This window comes from Mixophyes fleayi, chromosome 3 (assembly GCF_038048845.1).
Source record: "Mixophyes fleayi isolate aMixFle1 chromosome 3, aMixFle1.hap1, whole genome shotgun sequence".
In the NCBI taxonomy this organism is placed as follows: Eukaryota; Metazoa; Chordata; class Amphibia; order Anura; family Limnodynastidae; genus Mixophyes; species Mixophyes fleayi.
This window is the reverse complement of record NC_134404.1, coordinates 47,132,815-47,155,121: the sequence shown is the minus strand read 5'-3', so window position 1 is coordinate 47,155,121 and position 22,307 is coordinate 47,132,815. Positions and strand designations below refer to the sequence as shown.

The following is a 22,307-nucleotide window of genomic DNA, read 5'->3' as shown; positions in this document are numbered from 1 at the left end:
GAGTAAAAGAGAAGCAACACAATCCTGTATAGCCCGTCTTTTTAAAAGATCCTGAGGTAGCGGGGTCTGGAAGAAACGCTGTGGAGCCGGGCCCAATAGGTCTATTCTGTACCCCTCTGAAAAGATTTTCCGAATCCAAGGATCTTGGGAAGACGCTGTCCACTGTTTTTGAAACAGGGACAGACGTCCTCCCACTGGCGCCCCCTGTAGAACAGGTTGGTCGTCAGGACGCAGGCTTTTCCTGGGTCTTAGCGGCCTGGCTCCTGGAAGTAAACGAGGATCTTCCCCTAGAGGAGGAGCCAGGGGAATTAGATTGCCTTCCTCTGAAGGACTGACCCCTTTGGAAGGAGGTCCCTCGAAAGGGCTGTCGGAAGGAGCTATTCCTCTGAGCGCGGCTTCTGTTAGCGTATACTGGCAAAGAAGTGCTTTTGCCCCCCGTAGCCTGGGAAATGAGGGTATCCAATTCCGGGCCGAATAAGCCCGCTGCAGAAAAGGGGATGGTTTCAACGGACCGCTTTGACTCTGCATCACCTTCCCAGGATTTCAGCCATAGTGTTCTCCTTGCTGAAATGGAGGCCGTCTGAATGGCAGAGGAAACCGCCGCTGAATTCTGGGCCGCCTCATAGAGATACCCCGAAGCTTCCTTTAAATGCAAAGCAAGGGGAAGGAGCTCGGAGTCCTGTAAAGCTTCTGCCAGCTGGTCTGCCCATGCTTCCATGGCTTTTGCTACCCAGGCTGAAGCAAATGTGGGTCTAAAGCCAGAACCCGCAGCCGCAAATATTGATTTGAGCTGGGATTCTACCTTACGGTCACTGGCGTCTGGAAGAGACGCTGAACCCGGGGCTGGGAGTAGAGTATGTTTAGCCAGGCGAGCAATAGGAATGTCTACCTTGGGAATACTCTCCCAGCGAGTCGCCTCTTCCTCCTGAAGAGGATACAAAGAGGTGAACCTTTTGGGAATGAAAAACCTTTTCTCAGGTTGTTTCCAAGCCCCTTCAGCAATCTCTCTGAGTTCTGCAGAAGGAGGGAAACTGTTGGTTTTTCTTTTGGCCATTTTGAACAGACTTCTGTCCCTGGGGGAAACCTCCTCCGGCTCTGGGAAGTCCAGCGCCTGTCTAACCGCTAAAACCAAATCATTAACAAATTGGTTTCTAGGGTACACTTCCTGCTCTGAGAAATGACTATGGTCAGCATCCGAATAGATTTCCCCCTCTTCCTCCGAATCTGAAAGGACCACAAGGGGATTTACCTCTCTAAGCCTCCTTCTCTTAGCAGGCGGGGCATTAGAGGAATCTAGCAACTGGTTAAGCTTGTTTAATCCCTTCAAAAAGGCTGTAGACCAAGCTGGGTCTGTATTAGCAGGGGCTGGGTCAGCCTGTGATGTGGAAGTTCCCGGCAAACTCGATCCACTGGCATCTGAGAAAGCCTGGGGGACTGACTGCGTATTAGTATTGCTAGCCACCGAGGTTGCCACAGTTGATAGCAACTGATTTGATTGAAAAACCATTTGGGCTAGGGAGGTAACCGACTGTGTTAGGGAGGTTACCCAGGCCGGTTCCTCAGACGAAGGGGCTGTAACCTGCTGGCTTTGCACAGAGGTGGCCCCTGCTTTGCATGCAGCGCAGAGCGCCAAAGGGTCCTTCTGCCCACACGGTAATTTAACATGACATTTAGAACATGTGAAATATTTTGCCATAGGGCCCTTTCCCTTATCTGTCATTTTATATAAAGGAAGGCACACCAATCACACAAAATCAATCTAGCTGAATATACAGATAGAGATAAAGGAAGAGAGAGAGAGAGAGAGAGAGAGAGAGAGTAAAATATTAAAAGAACAGAGTAAATTACAAGTAATCAACTAATGTCTTTGAAAAAGTTGTACTTGAATATTTTAAACACCATAAATATTTTAGGCTAGCAGGAGACTATAATGTAAACATGCTAAGCCAGTAATAAAACAACAAATATGTGTTTAAATAAGCTTGTACTTAGCCCAAGGGCCACCAAGACAGGGAGAAGTCCAACAGCAGTCTGTGCTCTCCCTCAGCTCTGTTCCTGTTCCCGGGCTTCTGCTTTGGCGCCAGAACCCTGGGACACTCCATCTCTCTCTTTCTCTGTAGGAAGGGGGGGAACTCTATGTTTTAGCTCCCCCCTCTTCCCTGATGCCGATGTTCCTGCTTGAAAATCCATAGGAAAAACGGCTTTTGGTGGCAGATTTGTGGAGACCTCTATTAGTTCCTCTTCCCAGGACAGAGGTCTCCGCAGCGGTACCTTTCCGACGCCCCCCTCCTATGTCTGAGGGGGGAATCTTGGTTTAGCCCCCTTCTCCTCGGCGCTGCTGCCGAAATCCAAGATGGCCGCCGCCATTTTCATTATCCAATAAGCGGCGCTCTATGCCTGTAATGGCAGCGCCGGTTAACGGGGAGGCTGTAGGAGTGCAGCGGTCCATGAGACCGCTTGTCACTCCCTTCAATCAGGCACTTTGTACTTCAGTCCCTGTCAGTGAGAACCGCTGGCTCTCTGCTGACAGGGGAATGCCTGCGCTGCCAAGCTGTGAGTGTGTTCTCTATATTAGAACCCACTCCAGCGCTGCCACCTGAAAAAAGTAAAAAGTAAAAGAAAAAAATAAAATTTCTTAACATTAAACTAAGCACTAAACAAAAAGGCTGCCCAACTCCAGGGCACCTAAAAAAACTGGATTGTACAGGAAGAGGCAGGGGGATTGTAGAGGGGAGGGGTCTATCAGCAGCACTAAAGTTAACTAGTTAGGTGCCAACTCCCAGCTCCCCTCCACAACCCCATGGTAAAGCAGTGTCCCCCAGACTGGATGAAAGAGAAAATATAATATACTCTATTGTACTTTATAATTTAAAACCCTATTTGCTGGTTTTATAGACAAAATGTTGTAGCACAAGTTTGTGTGTAATGGTCCAGGGCTGGCCTGCTTTGTCTTGGAATTTTGGGAGTGGTGGGAGAAAACGTTCCAGATTTATTGAGGTTCTTGCAGCGACATGCTTCCCCACTTATCCTCTATACCGTGCTCATACGCAGCTGTCCAAGTCTGCTATAAAGAGTTTATGGCCAGTCAGCAGAACTGCCGGCTGAACCTGACTAGTGACTGACAGCACAATGTGGAATGTCGAACATCGGTGCAGGCTTCAGCATCGGCTGCATTTTATCATACATAAAGCTGCTGCGGCTATAGGGCCATGTCAGATAGGGCGATGTCCGCCCAGATTTCCCAGTCAGCAAAAAGCAGAGCTTTAAACGTAACGTACTCCATGACAGTGAATGCACCACTTCCCAGTGCACCTCAGCGGATCCCCTGCATGCAGCATTATAGCGGTACAATCATTATGTCACTGGGGCTCAGCATTCTGACCCATACCAAGGAAGAGGGGGAACTATTCAATTTGCCACAATTAGATCTTACTCTTTATCTACTGGACTTAACTATTACAGAAATACATAAATAAATAAATGTGCTACAAAATACAATGAATGAGCCCATTTGAAGCACAACCATTGCTGGTTATCGCTACCGATAAGAAGTCACATGCGCCAAACATCCCCACCCCCATCTTCGGCTGCATCAATCACCTTTCCTACTGCAGTAGTAGTCCTGACGTTTGTTTAGAGGGGAGGACAGTGGGAGTAACGAGGATCATTCATGGCCGTCTACGATGTGTAAACTTACTGAACATAACAGACAGCATTGTCACATCTACGGCACACAACGCCAACAAAGACAAACTTTCAGATACAAAAATTCCATTATACTAGGTCACATGTCTAGAAATAAACAGTAGAGGAAGGACGCTTGCTGCACAGGTCCGATACAGCTTAGTGACAGGACAGAGGGAGCCTGCGGATCCCCACCTGTTGTCTAATACCCCTGTATTTGGCTAATGTGAAACTGATTCGAAAAACGACTTTACGCTACAAAAGGACATAGGTGACATCAAACACTGTGGAAATAAACAACCAGAAGCTCATTACGGTGCAAGGACATCGTCCAGATAACACTACATCGTTCTGTGTTTTATTGCTGTGTTGCTACGTATAGTACATGCAGACGTTTCTCTACGGAATAGTGAACAATCTTCACATGGTTAAAATTGACATTTAAGAAGGACAATTTAATAACTAGAAATAGCTATGAGAAACGCCACGAAATCCCAAGTGGATACCAGAAAACCTAGCAAGCTGTTCAGCGATCAGATGGAATGTTTAGTTACAAGACAGACATGGGCCGTATCCTATATACTACAAAACAAACTCAAAACCGGACTGTACTCATAAAAGCATAAGTGTTGTCAGGGTTCACCATGAGCTTTATTTAAAAGCCCCTGTAAAACACACACACACACACACACACACACAATCCTCAGACTGCAGTTGGCAACTAGCATGAAAAACTAAATCTGCTCCATCATGGACAGATCTGGCCCCTATCACAACATATGGCCAACTAGGCCTCACACACGACCAAATTGAACAGATCTGGCCATTCAGGTCACGGTTTTGGAGGTCGCCATCTGGTATTCTCTTACTTTCAATCAGCGGATATGATAAATCACAATCAGATTTTGGATAAACACCAAGAAATTTGTAGTCAGTTTAATGTAAAATGACCAAACTGGACATGCTGCGTATTATACAGCAAATTAGTACATGCCCTGTCACTTGTGTTTATTTTTCAGGTTATTCATTGAATACCATTCGAAACCTCTGCATCATTACAAAAAGACTTGTTACCTAGAAGACTGCACACCAGACACTCAAATGAAGGTTGTTTTACAATTTTACCCTTCCTTACTTCAGAGTAACAACTAAACTTATCTACCACATTAAACAGCTTTTAAAAATGCCAAATCTAGCCAAAGACAGCTCACTTGACAGATTATAATTATATATGTCCACACATACACCATGGTACAAGCCACGGAATGAGGTTATTATACTGTTCCCATCTGCCCTGCATGCAACAGTCCCTCATACCTGATGCAGGGATGTGACGCACTGCTTGTCTTGTTACATACAGCTTTAGAAAACTATTTATAGAGTGAAATGTTGAGTCAAATAAAAAGATGTACCTGGTAAACTGCCACAAAACATTTTTTATCCAATACCCTAATTATCTACCATATAATTTGAACCATATGACAATTTGGTGTATTAGACCAGAGTACTTAAGGTGTAGAATCAGAAATATAAATTCCCACCTCCTCCTCCTATTATATTGATCAACTTTGCAAACAATTGTTCAGTTTTCGTGAATACTGTACTCAAATTACTCTATTGCTGCCTATAAATTAAGTATATCACTATGAAAAATAGAGTGAAAAAGAAAACTGGGAACTAAATGAGGTTGCAAAAAATTGAAGGGGACCAAGCAACCATAATGGCTAGATGTTAGGAAGCTCATGGTTTATAGATACTGGCAGAGGGAGCACAGTGGCACGCTGGTCACCATGGTCTGATGCCAACCACTATCTGTCTGAAGCTTGTACGTTATTCCTATGTTCACATTGGTTTCCTTCCACGGTCGAAAGACATACTAGTAGATTAATTGGGCTTCTGACAAATGTGTGCGTTACATGTGGTAAAGAATTAAGATAGAAACGCTGCAATCCCTAGGTCTTCAAGACACTGTTCTATCCTGGTTCTCATCCTACCTATCTAATCGCTCTTTCACTGTTAATTTCTCTGGGGCCACCTCTGCTCCGCTTCCTTTATCAGCTGGAGTACCGCAAGGCTCAGTGCTAGGTCCTCTGCTGTTCTCTATCTATATCGCTTCTCTTGGAAAACTAATAAGATCCTTTGGATTTCAGTATCCTCTCTATGCGGATGATACAGAGATCAGGAAAGGATAGATAGATTTGTGTAACTGACTGTCTTTCTGCAATATCATCTTGGATGTCCTCTCGCCAACTCAAACAATCTTTCTAAAACAGAGTTAATAATATTCCCACCCACCAACAAGAGCATACCTGACATTTCTATCTCTGTTAATAACATGACCATAAATCCCACCCCACAAGCTCGCTGCCTAGGTGTAATCCTTGACTCACACCTATCCTTTGTTCCCCACATTGACACTATATCTAAATCATATGAGATACATCTAAAAAACATTTCCAGAATTCGCACATATCTCACACAAGACACTGGAAAAACCTTAATTCAAGCACTTATCTCCCGCATTGACTATTGCAATTCCCTCCTCACTGGTATTCCCCAAAACAGACTCAAACCCCTACAATCTATTTTGCATGCTGCGACAAGACTGATTTTCCTTGCAAATCGTTATTCCTCCGCTGAATCCAATATAAAATACTTTTACAAACCTACAAGGCCATGAACAAGGCTGCACCAACATACATCTCCTCTCTTGTCTCAAAATATCTCCCAACTCGCCATCTCCGTTCTGCACTAGATCTGCGTCTCTCATCCACACTCATTACATCCTCCCATTCTCGGTTACAGGTCTTTTTTCGGGCGGCACCCACTTTATGGAATTCTCTCCCTTGCACAATAAGACTCTCCTCTGGTCTACAAGCTTTCAAGCGCTCTCTGAAAACCCACCTCTTCAGACAAGCTAATAATATTCCTCAACCACCCTCTTAAAATCACTACATTAACCTATTACCGCCCGTTACACAATTTCACACAAGACAACTACCCCTTGTCCAACATTGTTGTGTGACAGGGTCATTTAGCTTATGAGTCACTTTTACCTTTGCAGTCTGGCTGGGCCAAAATGCAAATATAGACTTAACCTCATGTGTCAAACTCCCATTGTCCAATAGATTGTAAGCTTGCGAGCGGGGCCTTCTCACCTCTTTGTCTGTTTTACCCAGTTTGTTTATTATGTTTGTCCCCAATTGTAAAGCGCTACGGAATATGTTGGCGCTATATAAATAAATGATGATGATGATGATAATGGCAAACTCCATTGGGGTAAAGACTGATGGGGACAATTCATCAGTCTCTGTACAGCATTGTGCAATATGTAGGCAACATAAAGGATAATAAATAATCAGTGAAACAGCATTTGCTTGTTAAGAACTTCAGTCATTACTTCTCTCAACTTGCATATAGCTAATATTCAGACTGTGCTGGGAGAACTAAACTGCGTGCTCAGCATTAGCAACTTGTTTGTACTACATACACAGAGTGTTCTTAATGGACCTCCAGATGGACAGGTCGGCATGCCTTGTAGAAGACAACAAGCTAAATGTGTTGACACAACCACTTGTCACATCCCTCACACCTACCTCATCAACTTCTGCTTCTTGGCTGCATCCTGGAAGCTGCGGAACTCCTCCCCGGCTTTTATCTCGTAGAACTGAGGCTTGAGGGCCGTTTGCTGGTCCTCCTTCTCCCTTTCCTGCCACTTGACTCTTTCCTCTTGGCGTAGGAGCTTGCGCTGTTTCCTGACCTCTTCGACCCATCCCTTTTCATCATCGGAAGTGTCGGAGCTCTCTGCATCACTTGGTCTTCCTTCCGGCTCTTCCTCTTCCTCCTTTGGACAGAATTAGAAACAAAATGACACTAAAAGCGTGTGGCCTCAGACGTTGGAGTCTAATTATAAATCTCTTATAGGCAGGACAGATACATTTAAATCCTTTCCCCTTTAGAACAAAAGGAGAGGACACCTGCGTTACACAAAGACTTCTAAAGCGTGGGGGCTTGAGGGTATTTTATACTTATCTTATGCTATGACACATCAATGGCTTTAACATGCTCAGAAAATAAATGCTTTTGAAACTTAAAAAAATTAATGTAGTTTTAAAATATAATGTCACAGAAAACCAAAAATACATTTCTGGGTGAAACTGAAGGAATAGGATAGAAAAAAGGGAAAAACGGCATATGTACCTTGGACACGCCATTTGGCGAGTCAACAAAGGTCCCAAACCGCTCCTGTTTCCTATTATCACTCAACCTGCTCCAAGCTGGCTGAGAAGGAGTTGACCCCCTGTCCCTATGAACCTCACATGTGCATGAAGGACAAGTTTACAAGGTGAGGACATTGTCACTCAGCCTTTATCAAAGAGCAGAGCAGTGTGGGACATTAGAGCCCTCTGGAACCCAGTGTAGCAGGTGAATGTTGGCCCTAATCTAAATTATACTTTTGTTTTCTATATTAACAGCTTCAACTATGTCCAATAAAAGTTTAAAGGGCTTGTTGGAACAGAATATATTTATGGATAAAGGGTTTGATCACAGGTCAGTGCTCCCCCCCCCCCCCACATGCATATCAATAAAAATAAAGTGTTCTTAGCACTGCAATGAAAATGTACTTTCCATGCATTAATGCTCTTTTTTCATGCTTAAAGAACCAAACCAATGAAAACAAAATCAGGTGTGTGGTTTTTTTTTTCTTTAACATAAATCAGTGCTGTTGGTATTAACCATTTTCCCTTGTATTTTTTAGCCTTCAGGCTTCTATTATTTATGATTCTGGGCTACCATGGTAACCACAGTCACATGGCACATGATGTAGTGAACAGAGAAGCTTTGGAATGCTCCTGCCTGCACTTCATCCCCCTCTGCCATCACAGCACGTGCTGAGAGTCTTTGATTCTGCCTCTAACGGTTTCTTTGTTTACCAAAGAGATATTTTGAAATGGAGAGAATGATTGGTAGGAAGATGGCTAAGAAAAATAAAATCACTACTTAACTTGCAATTTAAAGAAAATAAATTCTATGTGGGAAGAGCTCAAAATGGCAGCTGGCAGTATATGAAGGGAGAGAGGTTCTGTCCTCTGTACTGTACCTGCTCCTTGGTCTGCAGCATTTCCATTTCCTTCAGCTTCTTCCTTCTACTCTGTGTGATTTTAGACACGAGTGGATTCAGCAGCCTGAACTCCTCGCTCTGCTGGTCCACTTGGAAGTCGGGATTCTCAAACATGACTTTAAACCGGTCATCACTGAGAATGTTGGGCATTTTCTGGGGGGAAAAAGGTAAAACAATGTAGATTTTAGCAGCCAGTCACTTGAACATTCATCAAATGTAAGATTTTAGGCACATTAGCTGCCTGGACTCCAGACTTTTTCGATTTTTGCATTTACAAATTACACTTTTAGATTAAAATCTTTTTTTGAAACAATATTGGTCACTCCAAAAAGACGTCACTGAGGTAATTTACTAACTAAGTGTAAAGGTGTAATAACCCAAAGCAGCCAATCAGCAGTAAGTTCGCTAGGTCTAGTGGGCGTTAGACTTCATTCTGGACTTACCCTAAACTCTCAAACCTGCAGTATTGTTATCACCACACCCGTTAATAATAACTGTCTCTCAGCATAGTCACAAGTGATTATTATATATATCCCAGAGAGAGACTCACCTTCTGCTTTCTCTTCTGCAGGGGACGGTCCTCCTCTTCCTCTTCTAACAGTTTGAACGCAAGTTCTTTGTTCACCTTTGGTAGTTTCTAAAACAGAGAAAGAGAAGGGAAGACATAAGCCATGCCGTTATTTGTGGCAGTGAACCACTGGTAAAGTGAGCTGCTCTCACGGAGTAACAAAAACAGACTGAAGTCCATCAGGGAAACTGTATTCATAGGAAGCTCTATAAAAACCCTCAACACAGTAATTCCTTGCGCAGTGTGTTTCTGCAGACATTTACAGCAATTACGGTACAGAAGGCTTCGCTCATGTTTGCCCGTAACTTCTACGAGGTGCGAACGAAGATTATTACCTGAAAATATCCTACGGAGACACATATTGTGAGGTTCCTATGGGACCTAGCAGCTAATTAAATCTCCCCCATAGAGTTCTAGTCAACTCATTCTGCATGTGATTAAATTCCCATAAGAACACGGCCCATCAATTTAAGTGTTTGTGATCTAGCGAGTGAGCTATGGTTAGGTCTATTCATTTTTACAGCACGTATAATGTTTACTTAGTGCTGTGTATAGTTTGCCCGGCACATTTTACCTGCTCAGCCAATCTAGTATACAGTGCCTGGGATATAGGCAGACAGAGAGCTGACCAATCCTTAGCAGAAGTCACTCTAGCAAGTCATCCTGTGACTACGCAGCTGAGCTGCTACACCTCGCTGGGCATAAAGCTAGGGCTAATGCTTAAAGCGTGGTCAATTGGATTTTTTGAGCAACCACTTGGAGAAATTATCTTTTAACTTTATAATTCGTACACCAAGGCTGGAAAGCAACTGTCCGTAATCTATTTGACTTCTGCGGAGTGATTTGTTATAGCCTCCTGTGAGCTTACCTTGATCTGGACACGCTGTGCTCGAGTTTCCTCAATCTTTTGCCTTATCTTCTCCCTTTTATATTCTTCATAAGCAAACGGGTTAACCATGGCTTTCACCTGAGAACGCAAAACAGCAACGTATATATATCTCACAATGCATCTCCTTATGACGACTACTTATCTCTATACAAGTCCTGCATATACCGAGACGATAAACATTGCTCTTACCTTGTGATACAACCGAATATCAATAAAATAGCCGTGCATGTAAGCCCGGAGCATGGGCGACCCGATGAGATGCGACAGCCCTGTTCAGTGAAGAATAAACACAAGTTATGTTTATCGAGCGGATGGCTTACAATGCAGCACCGCTTCTGTAGCTGTGTTCAGCACATTGTTCTAAACGTATAAAGTTTTATTAAACGTTTTATCGTATAATTATGCAGAACTCATATCTGCAGCTTGTGGATACTGCAGTACGATGAGAACCTGCGACAACAATCATATAAACAGCTGGAAACTGTGATGACAGCCAGAGAATACAACACACACTGTGCTGCAATAATAATAATAAAAATAATAATAAAGGCGAGAGTAGTACGGTCTAATTATTTTTAAACTATACATACAGTATACAATTGTCTTTTTTTTTTTTTTTTTGTAATAAAAAGCAAGGTGGGCCTATTTTGGTACTGGGGCCCGGATCTCTTTGAATCCGAAGATTATATAAAAGCAGGTGGAGACGCTCTACATAAGTGGGACGTGTGTTATCGGTGCCACTTTGCTTCACAAAATACAGATTACTCACCGAGGTCATCCAGATCTTTTTTCGCAACAAATTTGTAGTCATCATACACGGTGCTTTCAGGGTTCTCCTCCAGCTCCTCCGTCAGATTGTCCAAGAAGGAGCACCAGCGAGGAGCAGGGCCCAATGCCTGAAACCACAGAGACGCAACTCGTACAAAGACCCAGGACATACAACCTGCTACAGGTCTTACCCAGTTGTACATAAATGGTCAGTGTGATTTGCAGCCTGTACCAGCAGCTTTTCTAACCCTCCACCAATAGCGTTCACAGAAACTGGGGCTCAGTCACCTCCACACAAACTACCCTGAACAGTGGAATCAGCAGCCAGTTCTTACACACATGAAACAAACAGGACTTTTGTGTGATTGGTTATTAAGAAAAGGTCATCTTTTCATTCAAAGCTTTGGAGAGAGAGTACAATATATTTACATCCCTACTAACACCACCAACGTTGTGATCTAGTAAACAGACGATTAATGCACACACAATAATAATGTATGTGCGGAATGTGGAGGGAAGTTACTCTCTGCCTTCTGCTGCCTGTCAGAGCAGCACAGTTTGAGGTGCATCCCACTTGGACAATAGGGGTGTTCAGGATGAACACAATACACACACTAGAATATTCATGACGTTCCCTCCCGGCCGTCTCTGCAGGAAGAGTGGAATACCGCTCACTGTGGTTACTAGCTTGGTATTTATGGGCTGAATTGGAAGCTTTGAACACATGGGTTGGTCTTAGGTTCCCGTAGAGTGGAAACACACAGTATAATAAAAATGCTAATGGCCTATGCTCTTGTCAGAGGGAGATAGGCGTTTGCAGTAAATATCTCCTGATCCCATTGAAGAGCAGGTGAATCAGACAGTGATATGAGGACAGCACTAGCTCCAGTAGTGCACAGTGAAGGCAGCTATGTGAGAATGCAGCCAATCACCTCACTAGAAAAGGATGACATCTGGTAACTGCGGCCATTTTGTCATCTGGACCAATATCCAGGAGGATGCAGACTAAAGGCGTGAGATAGCGTAATATCCTGCATATTTAATAAAGTACGTTTGTAGGGTCAAAGCTCCTTGTTGTAATTGTTCTTCATGTATTGTTCCTCCAGATAACCCCAGTTTTGAAACGGATGGGAACACAGCAAATAATTAGATGATCAGAATACTCATTGCCTGCACAGAGTATTTCAGAGGGCGAGAGTACTGAACATATGAGAGACAGTGACCTAATCCTGTCATTGTGATGTGAGGAGAGGAACGGAGGTAAAGAGGAAGCCACAGGCTGCCGTAACCCATTGTACCTGGTGTCCCCCAATGGAAGCGGGAGAAAATAGGATTAGCAACAGCGTCAGTATTTGAGATTTACAGACCCCATCGCTGTGCCCCTCATACCATACAGGCCCTGCAGTGCTAAAGCTGAGCGCCACGGGCAGAACAAGAATCCATTTGTTAATTACGTTAGTAAGGTGACCATTGCCTTACAAGAGTTAACAAGTAACTTTTACCATTCAAACTATTTATCAAAACAAGTGAGTGGTTTAATTTCTGCTGCGGTCATTGAGCTGGTTTCTCACCAAGCCTGAAGATGGAAGTTAAGCCGAAACCAGTCACAGGTTTTGAAAGTAAAGTAGAGGATGGGCCTGGGCTTTATGACACTAGGAAGGTAAGTAGGATGTCTGGTAGCATCCTCTCTCTCAAGTTACAGCTATCCAGTCATGTAATTCAGTAATATTCCTCTACTCAGTTTTCTGTGTAAGAGTGTGTGTGTGTGTGTGTGTGTGTGTGTGTGGGGGGGGGGGGGGGGGGAAATCATTCAGGCACCTTACATTACATTATAGTGGAGCTGCTGAGGAACATCAGGATAACAGTGAAAACATTTTTGATTCACATATACAAATTTTAATTTTGGGATTTTACAAAATTTTCTACAGACAGATGAGTCAGCCCGACTATCTTCCTCCATCAAACACTTTCCTGCGGCCAATGTTATACGTTCTCAGATCCCGGTTTAATAACCGCATCGCGGGCAGCACGGTGGCTCAGTGGTTAGCACTTCTGCCTCACTGCGCTGGGGTCATGAGTTCAATTCCCGACCATGGCCTTGTCTGTGTGGAGTTTGTATGTTCTCCCTGTGTTTGTGTGGGTTTCCTCCAGGTGCTCCGGTTTCCTCCCACACTCCAAAAACATACTGGCAGGTTAATTGGATGCTATCAAAATTGACCGTAGTCTCTCCCACTCTGTCTGTCTGTGTGTGTATGTTAGGGAATTTAGACTAGAAGTTCCAATGGGGCAGGGACTGATGTGAGTGAGTTCTCTGTACAGCGCTGATAAAAAAAATATATTTTAAGAACATGGAGAAAAGGTTTCTAATCAAAAATAAATCCAAATTTAGAAAAAAAAAAAAAATCATCAACCAGATGATGATTTTTTTTAAAAAGTAAACTGTTTTGCGATGTAGAAATAAAAAAACTACACAGCACACATATGGGACGTTGTGTCAACTCGAACAGACGGCTGGAGGAAATCACTAGGATTTCCTGTCGTTCGGTCTGATTTCTGTAGTGTGATTCTATTTGAACTTGTTTAGACTGGCATAGGATGCACATGTTTCTACTCAGAACTAGACACAAGCCAGGTGAAATCTTTCACACATTGACCCATTTCCTCCTGACCTCGCCCAGCTCATTCAGATAAAAAAAAAATTACACTGACACTTCAAGATATTAACAGGACGGTGCCAGACAAAAGTGACAGTGGTATAGTGAAGTCTTATGTCCCTCCAACCACAAGAACAGTTTACTTGGTTACCATCCTGTTCTGTGCAGATAAACCATGACCCAATTCTACCAGCAATTCCAACAACACTCTGTGATGAGGGTATTGTCTCCTTTTTTGAATGAATAGCTTTAATTTCAGAAGTCTAAAATGTCTGAATGAATATTATGTTAAAGTCAGTTTAGACAAGGTTACATTTTAGAACCTTCAGTACCTTTCATCCACGTCAGTATTTCCTTGCTAGCTTTAATATGGTGTAGGAAGATGTGTCAATCATATCGCTAAAACACTACCGAAAGTCTATAAAAAGCCCCTCTACTATACAGACAATACAAAAAAAAAAAAAATAGGGACCTCAAAAACGTACGACATATGGTGAACGGACATTAGAAATTAGCTTTAAATATTAACGACTATGTGGCAAAAAGAAGTGCGGAAACGCAAACTAAGCCCTGGTGGTACACAGCAATAGTTTTGTAAAAACGGTATAAAGGGGATCCACCCGGAATGGGCTCGCGATGAATGTTCTGGATTCCACCGAAAGGTTAAGAACCCCTAGATTAGGTATTCCAATAACATCAAATGCAGAGTTCTTACACAGTACTGAAACATCCACGTTAAGGGGCAAAAATGACACTGATAATTGCAACCAAAACACACTTCCACCAGAAAGACATCACCCCTAAAAGCAGATGTCAACACCACACAGTGACGGCAGCCTATCACTTTAGTGGGAAACCTGGTAAATCACTAAAGCACTTTGTGAGCAATATTTAGGAGACACTAGTGATTCACATGCACATTGAGGGAACAAAGTCATAAAGCTTCATACATGACCGGGTATCTCTGAAGAACATGCAGAAAATGTCTAAACAAACTAACATTGTTGATGTTACAGTCCCTTTACACTTAGCCAAGTTCGGTGACTTATTTCTGAAATATGACTCCCACTAGCAGAAAACATGAGGATATAATGTTGCTAAGGAAATCGCTCAATCCCAGGTAACAAGATCATTTCTAGAAAGCCACGGATGTTGTTTAACCCAGTTTGCTGACGTTAGTTAGCTTAAATATGGGGCATAGAGCGTCATCCATACATGTCCTTTCATGTCAGCCATAATCACTTCAATACACATCCCATGTAGTGATCAAAAGTATATCCTGTTGTGAATGTTCTACACACCCAGACCACGACCTGCATCACAAAACGTTTAATTGCAGGTATTTTTCCCCAAGCGTTCACAAGCTTCCTATTATAACCAGAAATAACTGGATAGGTCTCAGGGGTTTGTGGTACTTACGGGAGAAGCAACGCTTCTAAACACCAGGAAATACCGAGGACAGAGAATACAGTGTGTCAAGATCTTTGGCAGGCTGCAGATGTACAATTACATATGTGTTTGTAAGTGCACCTGTGACCTCGACAGGCTGCACGCTTAGGCCAAATAACAATTGGCGCTTTACATACTTATTTTGTAACGCTTGGAAAAACGCATATTGTTTTCATTTTACATTTTTACTAGGTTTTCTGACTTCTAAAATTGGAGTCGCAGGGAAACGTAACAAGTAACATTCTAAATAATGCTACCGCAGTGGAACGCAAAGCTAGAAAAACATCAACGAGTTTGGAAAAAAAAAAAGTCAGCTGGACCAATCTCCCTCCGGGCTGAAGACGTGCGGCCCCCAGCTCCTCCCTACGTCACTGTCAGATGTTTTTTTTCCTTATAGATTGAAAAACTTGTCTGCCGATATGTTATTAGGAAGTAGGAGTCTCTTCCTTTGGTCAAATGTAATGTCTTATTGTCTTATTACAGTGACAAAGAGTAATGTGCGGTCCATTGGAAGGTTAGAGGGTCGCACCACGCGCCCCTGAAGTGTTTCAGGTTGTCTATCTCTGCCCTAAGTGGACAGAGTTATTGGTGCTAAATAGTTGAGCCAAGTGGCCGGCTCGGCCCAAACACTGCACTGCAGTACACACACAGTCAATGACATGCACCTATACCTACTTGAATGCGCTCAATATTTCTTTTTCTATTTTGCTTAATAGGAAATGTTGTCATGGCTGCTGTACAGCCAGACTGTGAGGGCGTATATCCAGGTCCTATTAAACATGAGGACTCTTGACATTGAGTTGCAAGTAAAAACTATGAGCCAAATACCTGATTATTTCTATTGTGCAAGAAGTACCAAGATGCTGGTAAGGACAAGGGCGACAACAACTGTTCTATTTGCTTAAATGTCTGTTTATGGGAAATGACTCATGGATTAAAAGGCAACAACAACTGGGGGAGGGGAGAAGACAGGGGGCAAAGTTTGCATCTTGTTATGGAAGAAGCTGGACAAGTAGTTGTGTAAAATAAGAAGCACTGAGCCCGCTATAAATGATCTTCAGGGGGTGGAAAGTTCCTATTTCGGGGAGCATTGCTGGGTTACAAGGGGGGCACACAGCTGGTCTCGGCACACCCACAAATGTACTATACTTTTACACTTTTTTGGAGGTGAACATTTTAAGTTACAATGTAATATAAAACACAGAAATATGAGAAATATAATAAAAACAGCGCAGATGTCCCCTTATCTTATAAATGAGGTTATGACAAGTTATGTAGTATAATAGTGTATGAGGTATAATTAATGAGAGGGCTGGTTCTATGTTAATAGAGGGCAGGGCCTTCATGGGGCTTTTTTTTTTTACTATTCCCCCAGATGCGTCATCTGGGTCAGTAATCCTGCAAATGGCTACAACAAGCGTCTGCAATGGGCACAACGGCTAAATCAGCAGGTGGACCATCAGATTGTTCTACACGAGGTGGACAAATGGGGATATCTCTGCCAACTCCCCACATTCACAGTAAAGGAGCCTTATTACTGTAAAAAGCACCTCCAGCTTCCCATCTCAGGCACGGCTCAGCGCATCATAGCAGTCCTCGCACTGCTACAGCGGAACCCTGAATGTTTTATTACATGTTCTGTTATTTAGAAAAGATGATTTATGTACTTCCGTTATATCCGTTTCTCTGATTCTGTCTGGGGGACACTGCTTTACCATGGGTTGTGGAGGGGAGCTGGGAGTTGGCACCTAACTAGTTAACTTTAGTGCTGCTGATAGACCCCTCCCCTCTACAATCCCCCTGCCTCTTCCTGTACAATCCAGTTAGTTTTAAAAAGCCCCAGGAGAAAAAAGGGCAGTCAAACAAGAGCACACAGATGAATAACAGAAGGGAGGGATCGCAGTGTCCCCCAGACGGAATCAGAGAAACGGATTTAACGTAAGTACATAAATCCTCTTTTCTCTTTCATCCAGTCTGGGGGACACTGCTTTACCATGGGGACGTTCTAAAGCAGCCCCTAAAGGGTGGGACTACTCTGAAAATCCCGCTCGTAAAGCATTACGAGTGAAATTTGCATCTGCTGATGCAGAGACATTAAATTGATAAAATTTAGTAAACGTATGGACAGAGGACCAAGTGGCTGCCCTGCAAAGCTGGTCCGCAGAAACACCATTCCTTGCTGCCCACGACGCCCCAATCGATCTGGTGGAATGGGCTGTGATTCTCTCCGGCACAGGACGGTTAGCCTTTATATAAGCTTGTCTGATGGTAGACGTAATCCATCTTGCAATGGACTGTTTTGAGGCTGGGCAGCCTCTCTTATTAGCGTCATAAAGGACAAATAGAGAGTCTGTACGTCTAATCTGGGAAGTTCTCTTAACATAAATGCGGAGAGCCCTAACCACATTAACTTTTCCATCGATTGCTGATCCGTATGGGAAGAAGATGAGAAAACCGGAACTACAATTTCCTGGTTGAGATGAAAAGCCGACACTACTTTTGGTACGAAAGAAGGGAGAGTTCTTAACACCGCTCTGTCCTCGTGGAAAACCAAATATGGTTCCCTACAGGACAGAGCTCCTAATTCGGAAACTCTACGAGCCGAAGCGATAGCCAAAAGAAAGAGGACCTTCCAGGTCAACCACTTTAGGTCTGCCTTACTCAAAGGTTCAAAGGGGGGGGGCCCTTGAGCATCTCTAGGACCATGTTGAGATCCCATGGAGCAGTAGGAGGGACATAGCGAGGTTGGATATGTAAAACTCCCTGGAAAAAAGTCCTAATGTCTGGCAATTCGGCTAATTTCTTATGAAAAAATACAGAAAGTGCCGAAACCTGGACCTTTAGAGAACCTAACCTAAGGCCTGCTTCCAGGCCATTTTGAAGGAAGGCTAATAGACGGGAAAGTCGAAAGGAGGACGAGTGGAACGTCCTCTTTTCGCACCATCTAATGTAGGCCTTCCAATCCGGTGATAGATTAGAGAAGAAAAAGGTTTCCTGGCTCGCATCAGAGTCTGAATTACACTGGGCGAAAAACCTCTAGCCTTCCAGAGGCTGGCTTCAACAGCCATGCCGTTAAATTGAGCTGAGGTACATTCTGGAAATGGAATGGACCTTGCAGAAGCAGGTCGATTCGATACGGAAGGCGGAACCCCGGCCCTTCCGCCATAGATATGATGTCTGCGTACCACACTCGGCGCGGCCAAGAGGGAGCGACTAGAATTACTGGCAGAAGGCCCTGCCGAACTCGTCTGAGTACTCGAGGAAGCATGGGAATTGGGGGAAACAGGTATCCCAACCTGAATTCCCATGACATCGTCAAAACGTCCACTGCCGCCGCTAAGGGATCCCTTGCCCCTGTGCAAAACTTGTGGACCTTCCGGTTGTGTCTGGAGGCCATGAGGTCTATGTCCGGAAGACCCCACCTGAGAACCAGAGACTGGAAGACATCCGGGTGTAGAGACCACTCCCCTGGCATCAACTGGTTTCGACTTAAATAGTCCGCCTCCCAGTTTTCTATTCCTGGAATGAAAACCGCCGATAATGCTGGGACATATTGCTCTGCCCAAACAAATATTTGGGCTGCAATCTCCATAGCCGCTGCACTCCTGGTTCCTCCTTGTCTGTTGACATATGCCACGGCCGTGGCATTGTCGGACTGAATTCTGACCGGTTGGCCCTGAAGAAAAGACTGGGCTCCCCGGAGAGCCAAGAGAATGGCCTTCAATTCCAAAACATTTATCGGTAGAGTTGATTCCTGAGGCGACCAAATTCCTTGGAGTCGGATGTGAAGGATTACCGCCCCCCAACCCTTCAGGCTGGCGTCTGTCGTGGCTATGATCCATGACCATTGTGCGAAGGATTTTCCCACACTCATGTTGTGCAGACACATCCACCACTGAAGAGATTCTCTCGCTTTCTGAGATAGAGAGATCTTTTGACTTTTCAGGTGTAGGTGTGACCCTGACCACTTCGATAGCAGATCCCATTGGAAACATCGAGAATGGGCTCGCCCGAAGGGAATGGTCTCGAAAGAGGCCACCATCTTTCCGAGTAGCCTCATGCACAAGTGCATTGAGGGGCTGGGGTAAGACAAAACCTGGGAGGTTACCGACTGAATAGAGGAGATTTTCTCTGCTGGGAAAAACACTCTTTGCCTCCTGGTGTCCATGATGAGTCCCAGGAATACCATGCGCTGACACGGGATCAACTGGGATTTCTTTGAATTTATTAACCAACCGTGGCCCTCGAGAACTGCCTGGGTGAGGGACAGGTGATAACGCAGGCAACCTTCTGAGGAAGCCTTGATGAGTAGGTCGTCCAAGTAAGGAACGACCTGAACTCCCTGCAGGTGAAGACATGCTGCCATAACTGACATAATCTTTGTGAAGACCCATGGCACAGTTGAGAGGCCAAAGGGGAGGGCCCGAAACTGATAGTGAGCAGATCCTACCGAGAATCTGAGGAGAGACTGGTGGTGGATCCAGATGGGAATGTGGAGATAAGCGTCCTTTATATCTATGGACGCCATGAACTGATTTATCCCTAGGCCGTTTATTACTGACCTCAGAGATTCCATCCGAAATTTGTCCACCCTTAAGTGAACGTTGAGGCCCTTTAAGTTTAGGATGGGCCGAAAGGAGCCGTCCGGCTTCTTGACTAGGAACAGGTTTGAATAAAAACCCCTTCCTTTCTGCCCATCCGGCACTCTGCAGATGACCTGCTGGAGTAAAAGAGAAGCGACACAATCCTGTATAGCCCGTCTTTTTAAAAGATCCTGAGGTAGCGGGGTCTGGAAGAAACGCTGTGGAGCCGGGCCCAATAGGTCTATTCTGTACCCCTCTGAAATGATTTTCCGAATCCAAGGATCTTGGGAAGACGCTGTCCACTGTTTTTGAAACAGGGACAGACGTCCTCCCACTGGCGCCCCCTGTAGTACAGGTTGGTCGTCAGGACGCAGGCTTTTCCTGGGTCTTAGCGGCCTGGCGCTTGGTAGTTAACGAGGATCTTCCCCTAGAGGAGGAGCCTCGGGAATTAGATTGCCTTCCTCTGAAGGACTGACCCCTTTGGAAGGAGGTCCCTCGAAAGGGCTGTTGGAAGGAGCTATTCCTCTGAGCGCGGCTTCTGTTAGCATATACTGGCAAAGAAGTGCTTTTGCCCCCCGTAGCCTGGGAAATGAGGGTATCCAATTCCGGGCCGAATAAGCCCGCTGCAGAAAAGGGGATGGTTTCAACGGACCACTTTGACTCTGCATCACCTTCCCAGGATTTCAGCCTTAGTGTTCTCCTTGCTGAAATGGAGGCCGCCTGAATGGCAGAGGAAACCGCCGCTGAATTCTGGGCCGCCTCAGAGATACCCCGAAGCTTCCTTTAAATGCAAAGCAAGGGGAAGGAGCTCGGAGTCCTGTAAAGCTTCTGCCAGCTGGTCTGCCCATGCTTCCATGGCTTTTGCTACCCAGGCTGAAGCAAATGTGGGTCTAAAGCCAGAACCCGCGGCCGCAAATATTGATTTGAGCTGGGATTCTACCTTACGGTCATTGGCGTCTGGAAGAGACGCTGAACCCGGGGCTGGGAGTAGAGTATGTTTAGCCAGGCGAGCAATAGGAATGTCTACCTTGGGAATACTCTTCCAGCGAGTCGCCTCTTCCTCCTGAAGAGGATACAGAGAGGCGAACCTTTTGGGAATGAAAAACCTCTTCTCAGGTTGTTTCCAAGCCCCTTCAGCAATCTCTCTGAGTTCTGCAGAAGGAGGGAAAGGGTTGGTTTTTCTTTTGGCCTTTTTGAACAGACTTCTGTCCCTGGGGGAAACCTCCTCCGGCTCTGGGAAGTCCAGCGCCTGTCTAACCGCTAAAACCAAATCATTAACAAATTGGTTTCTAGGGTACACTTCCTGCTCTGAGGAATGACTATGGTCAGCATCCGAATAGATTTCCCCCTCTTCCTCAGAATCTTCCTCCGAATCTGAAAGGACCACAAGGGGATTTACCGCACTAAACCTCCTTCTCTTAGCAGGCGGGGTATTAGAGGAATCTAGCAACTGGTTAAGCTTGTTTAATCCCTTCAAAAAGGCTGTAGACCAAGCCGGGTCTGTATTAGCAGGGGCTGGGTCAGCCTGTGATGTGGAAGTTCCCGGCAAACTCGATCCACTGGCATCTGAGGAAGCCTGGGGGTCTGATTGCGTATTAGTATTGCTAGCCACCGAAGTTGCCACAGTTGATAGCAACTGATTTGATTGAAAAACCATTTGGGCTAGGGAGGTAACCGACTGTGTTAGGGAGGTTACCCAAACCGGTTCCTCAGACGAAGGGGCTGTAACCTGCTGGCTTTGCACAGAGGGGGCTCCTGCTTCGCATGCAGCGCAGAGCGCCAAAGGGTCCTTCTGCCCACACGGTAATTTAACATGACATTTAGAACATGTGAAATATTTTGCCATAGGGCCCTTTCCCTTATCTGTCATTTTATATAAAGGAAGGCACACCAATCACACAAAATCAATCTAGCTGAATATACAGATAGAGATAAAGGAAGAGAGAGAGAGAGAGAGTAAAATATTAAAAGAACAGAGTAAATTACAAGTAATCAACTAATGTCTTTGAAAAAGTTGTACTTGAATATTTTAAACACCATAAATATTTTAGGCTAGCAGGAGACTATAATGTAAACCTGCTAAGCCAGTAATAAAACAACAAATATGTGTTTAAATAAGCTTGTACTTAGCCCAAGGGCCACCAAGACAGGGAGAAGTCCAACAGCAGTCTGTGCTCTCCCTCAGCTCTGTTCCCGGGCTTCTGCTTTGGCGCCAGAACCCTGGGACAGTCCATCTCTCTCTTTCTCTGTAGGAAGGGGGGAACTCTATGTTTTAGCTTCCCCCTCTTCCCTGATGCCGATGTTCCTGCTTGAAAATCCATAGGAAAAAACGGCTTTTGGTGGCAGATTTGTGGAGACCTCTATTAGTTCCTCTTCCCAGGACAGAGGTCTCCGCAGCGGTACTTTCCGACGCCCCCCTCCTATCTCTGAGGGGGGAATCTTAGTTTAGCCCCTTCGCCTCAGAGTTTCTGCCGAATTCAAGATGGCCGCCGCCATCTTCATTACCCGATAACCAGCGCTCTATGCCTGTAATGGCAGCGCCGGTTATCGGGGAGGCTATGGGAGTGCAGCGGTCCATGAGACCGCTTGT

At 44.7% G+C, this 22,307-nt stretch overlaps 1 protein-coding gene across 1 annotated transcript in view; it reads right to left on the bottom strand.

Moving 5' to 3' along the window:
• Positions 1–22,307, bottom strand: part of NOL10 (nucleolar protein 10) — a 57,471-nt gene that overhangs the window by 18,264 nt on the left and 16,900 nt on the right. The window contains exons 14-19 of the mRNA XM_075201438.1: positions 11,033–11,159; positions 10,453–10,532; positions 10,243–10,341; positions 9,357–9,443; positions 8,786–8,959; positions 7,281–7,528 (exon numbers count right to left, since the gene is read on the bottom strand). Of these exons, the coding sequence (XP_075057539.1) occupies positions 7,281–7,528; positions 8,786–8,959; positions 9,357–9,443; positions 10,243–10,341; positions 10,453–10,532; positions 11,033–11,159 (815 nt within the window). The remainder of the gene's footprint in view (positions 1–7,280; positions 7,529–8,785; positions 8,960–9,356; positions 9,444–10,242; positions 10,342–10,452; positions 10,533–11,032; positions 11,160–22,307) is intronic.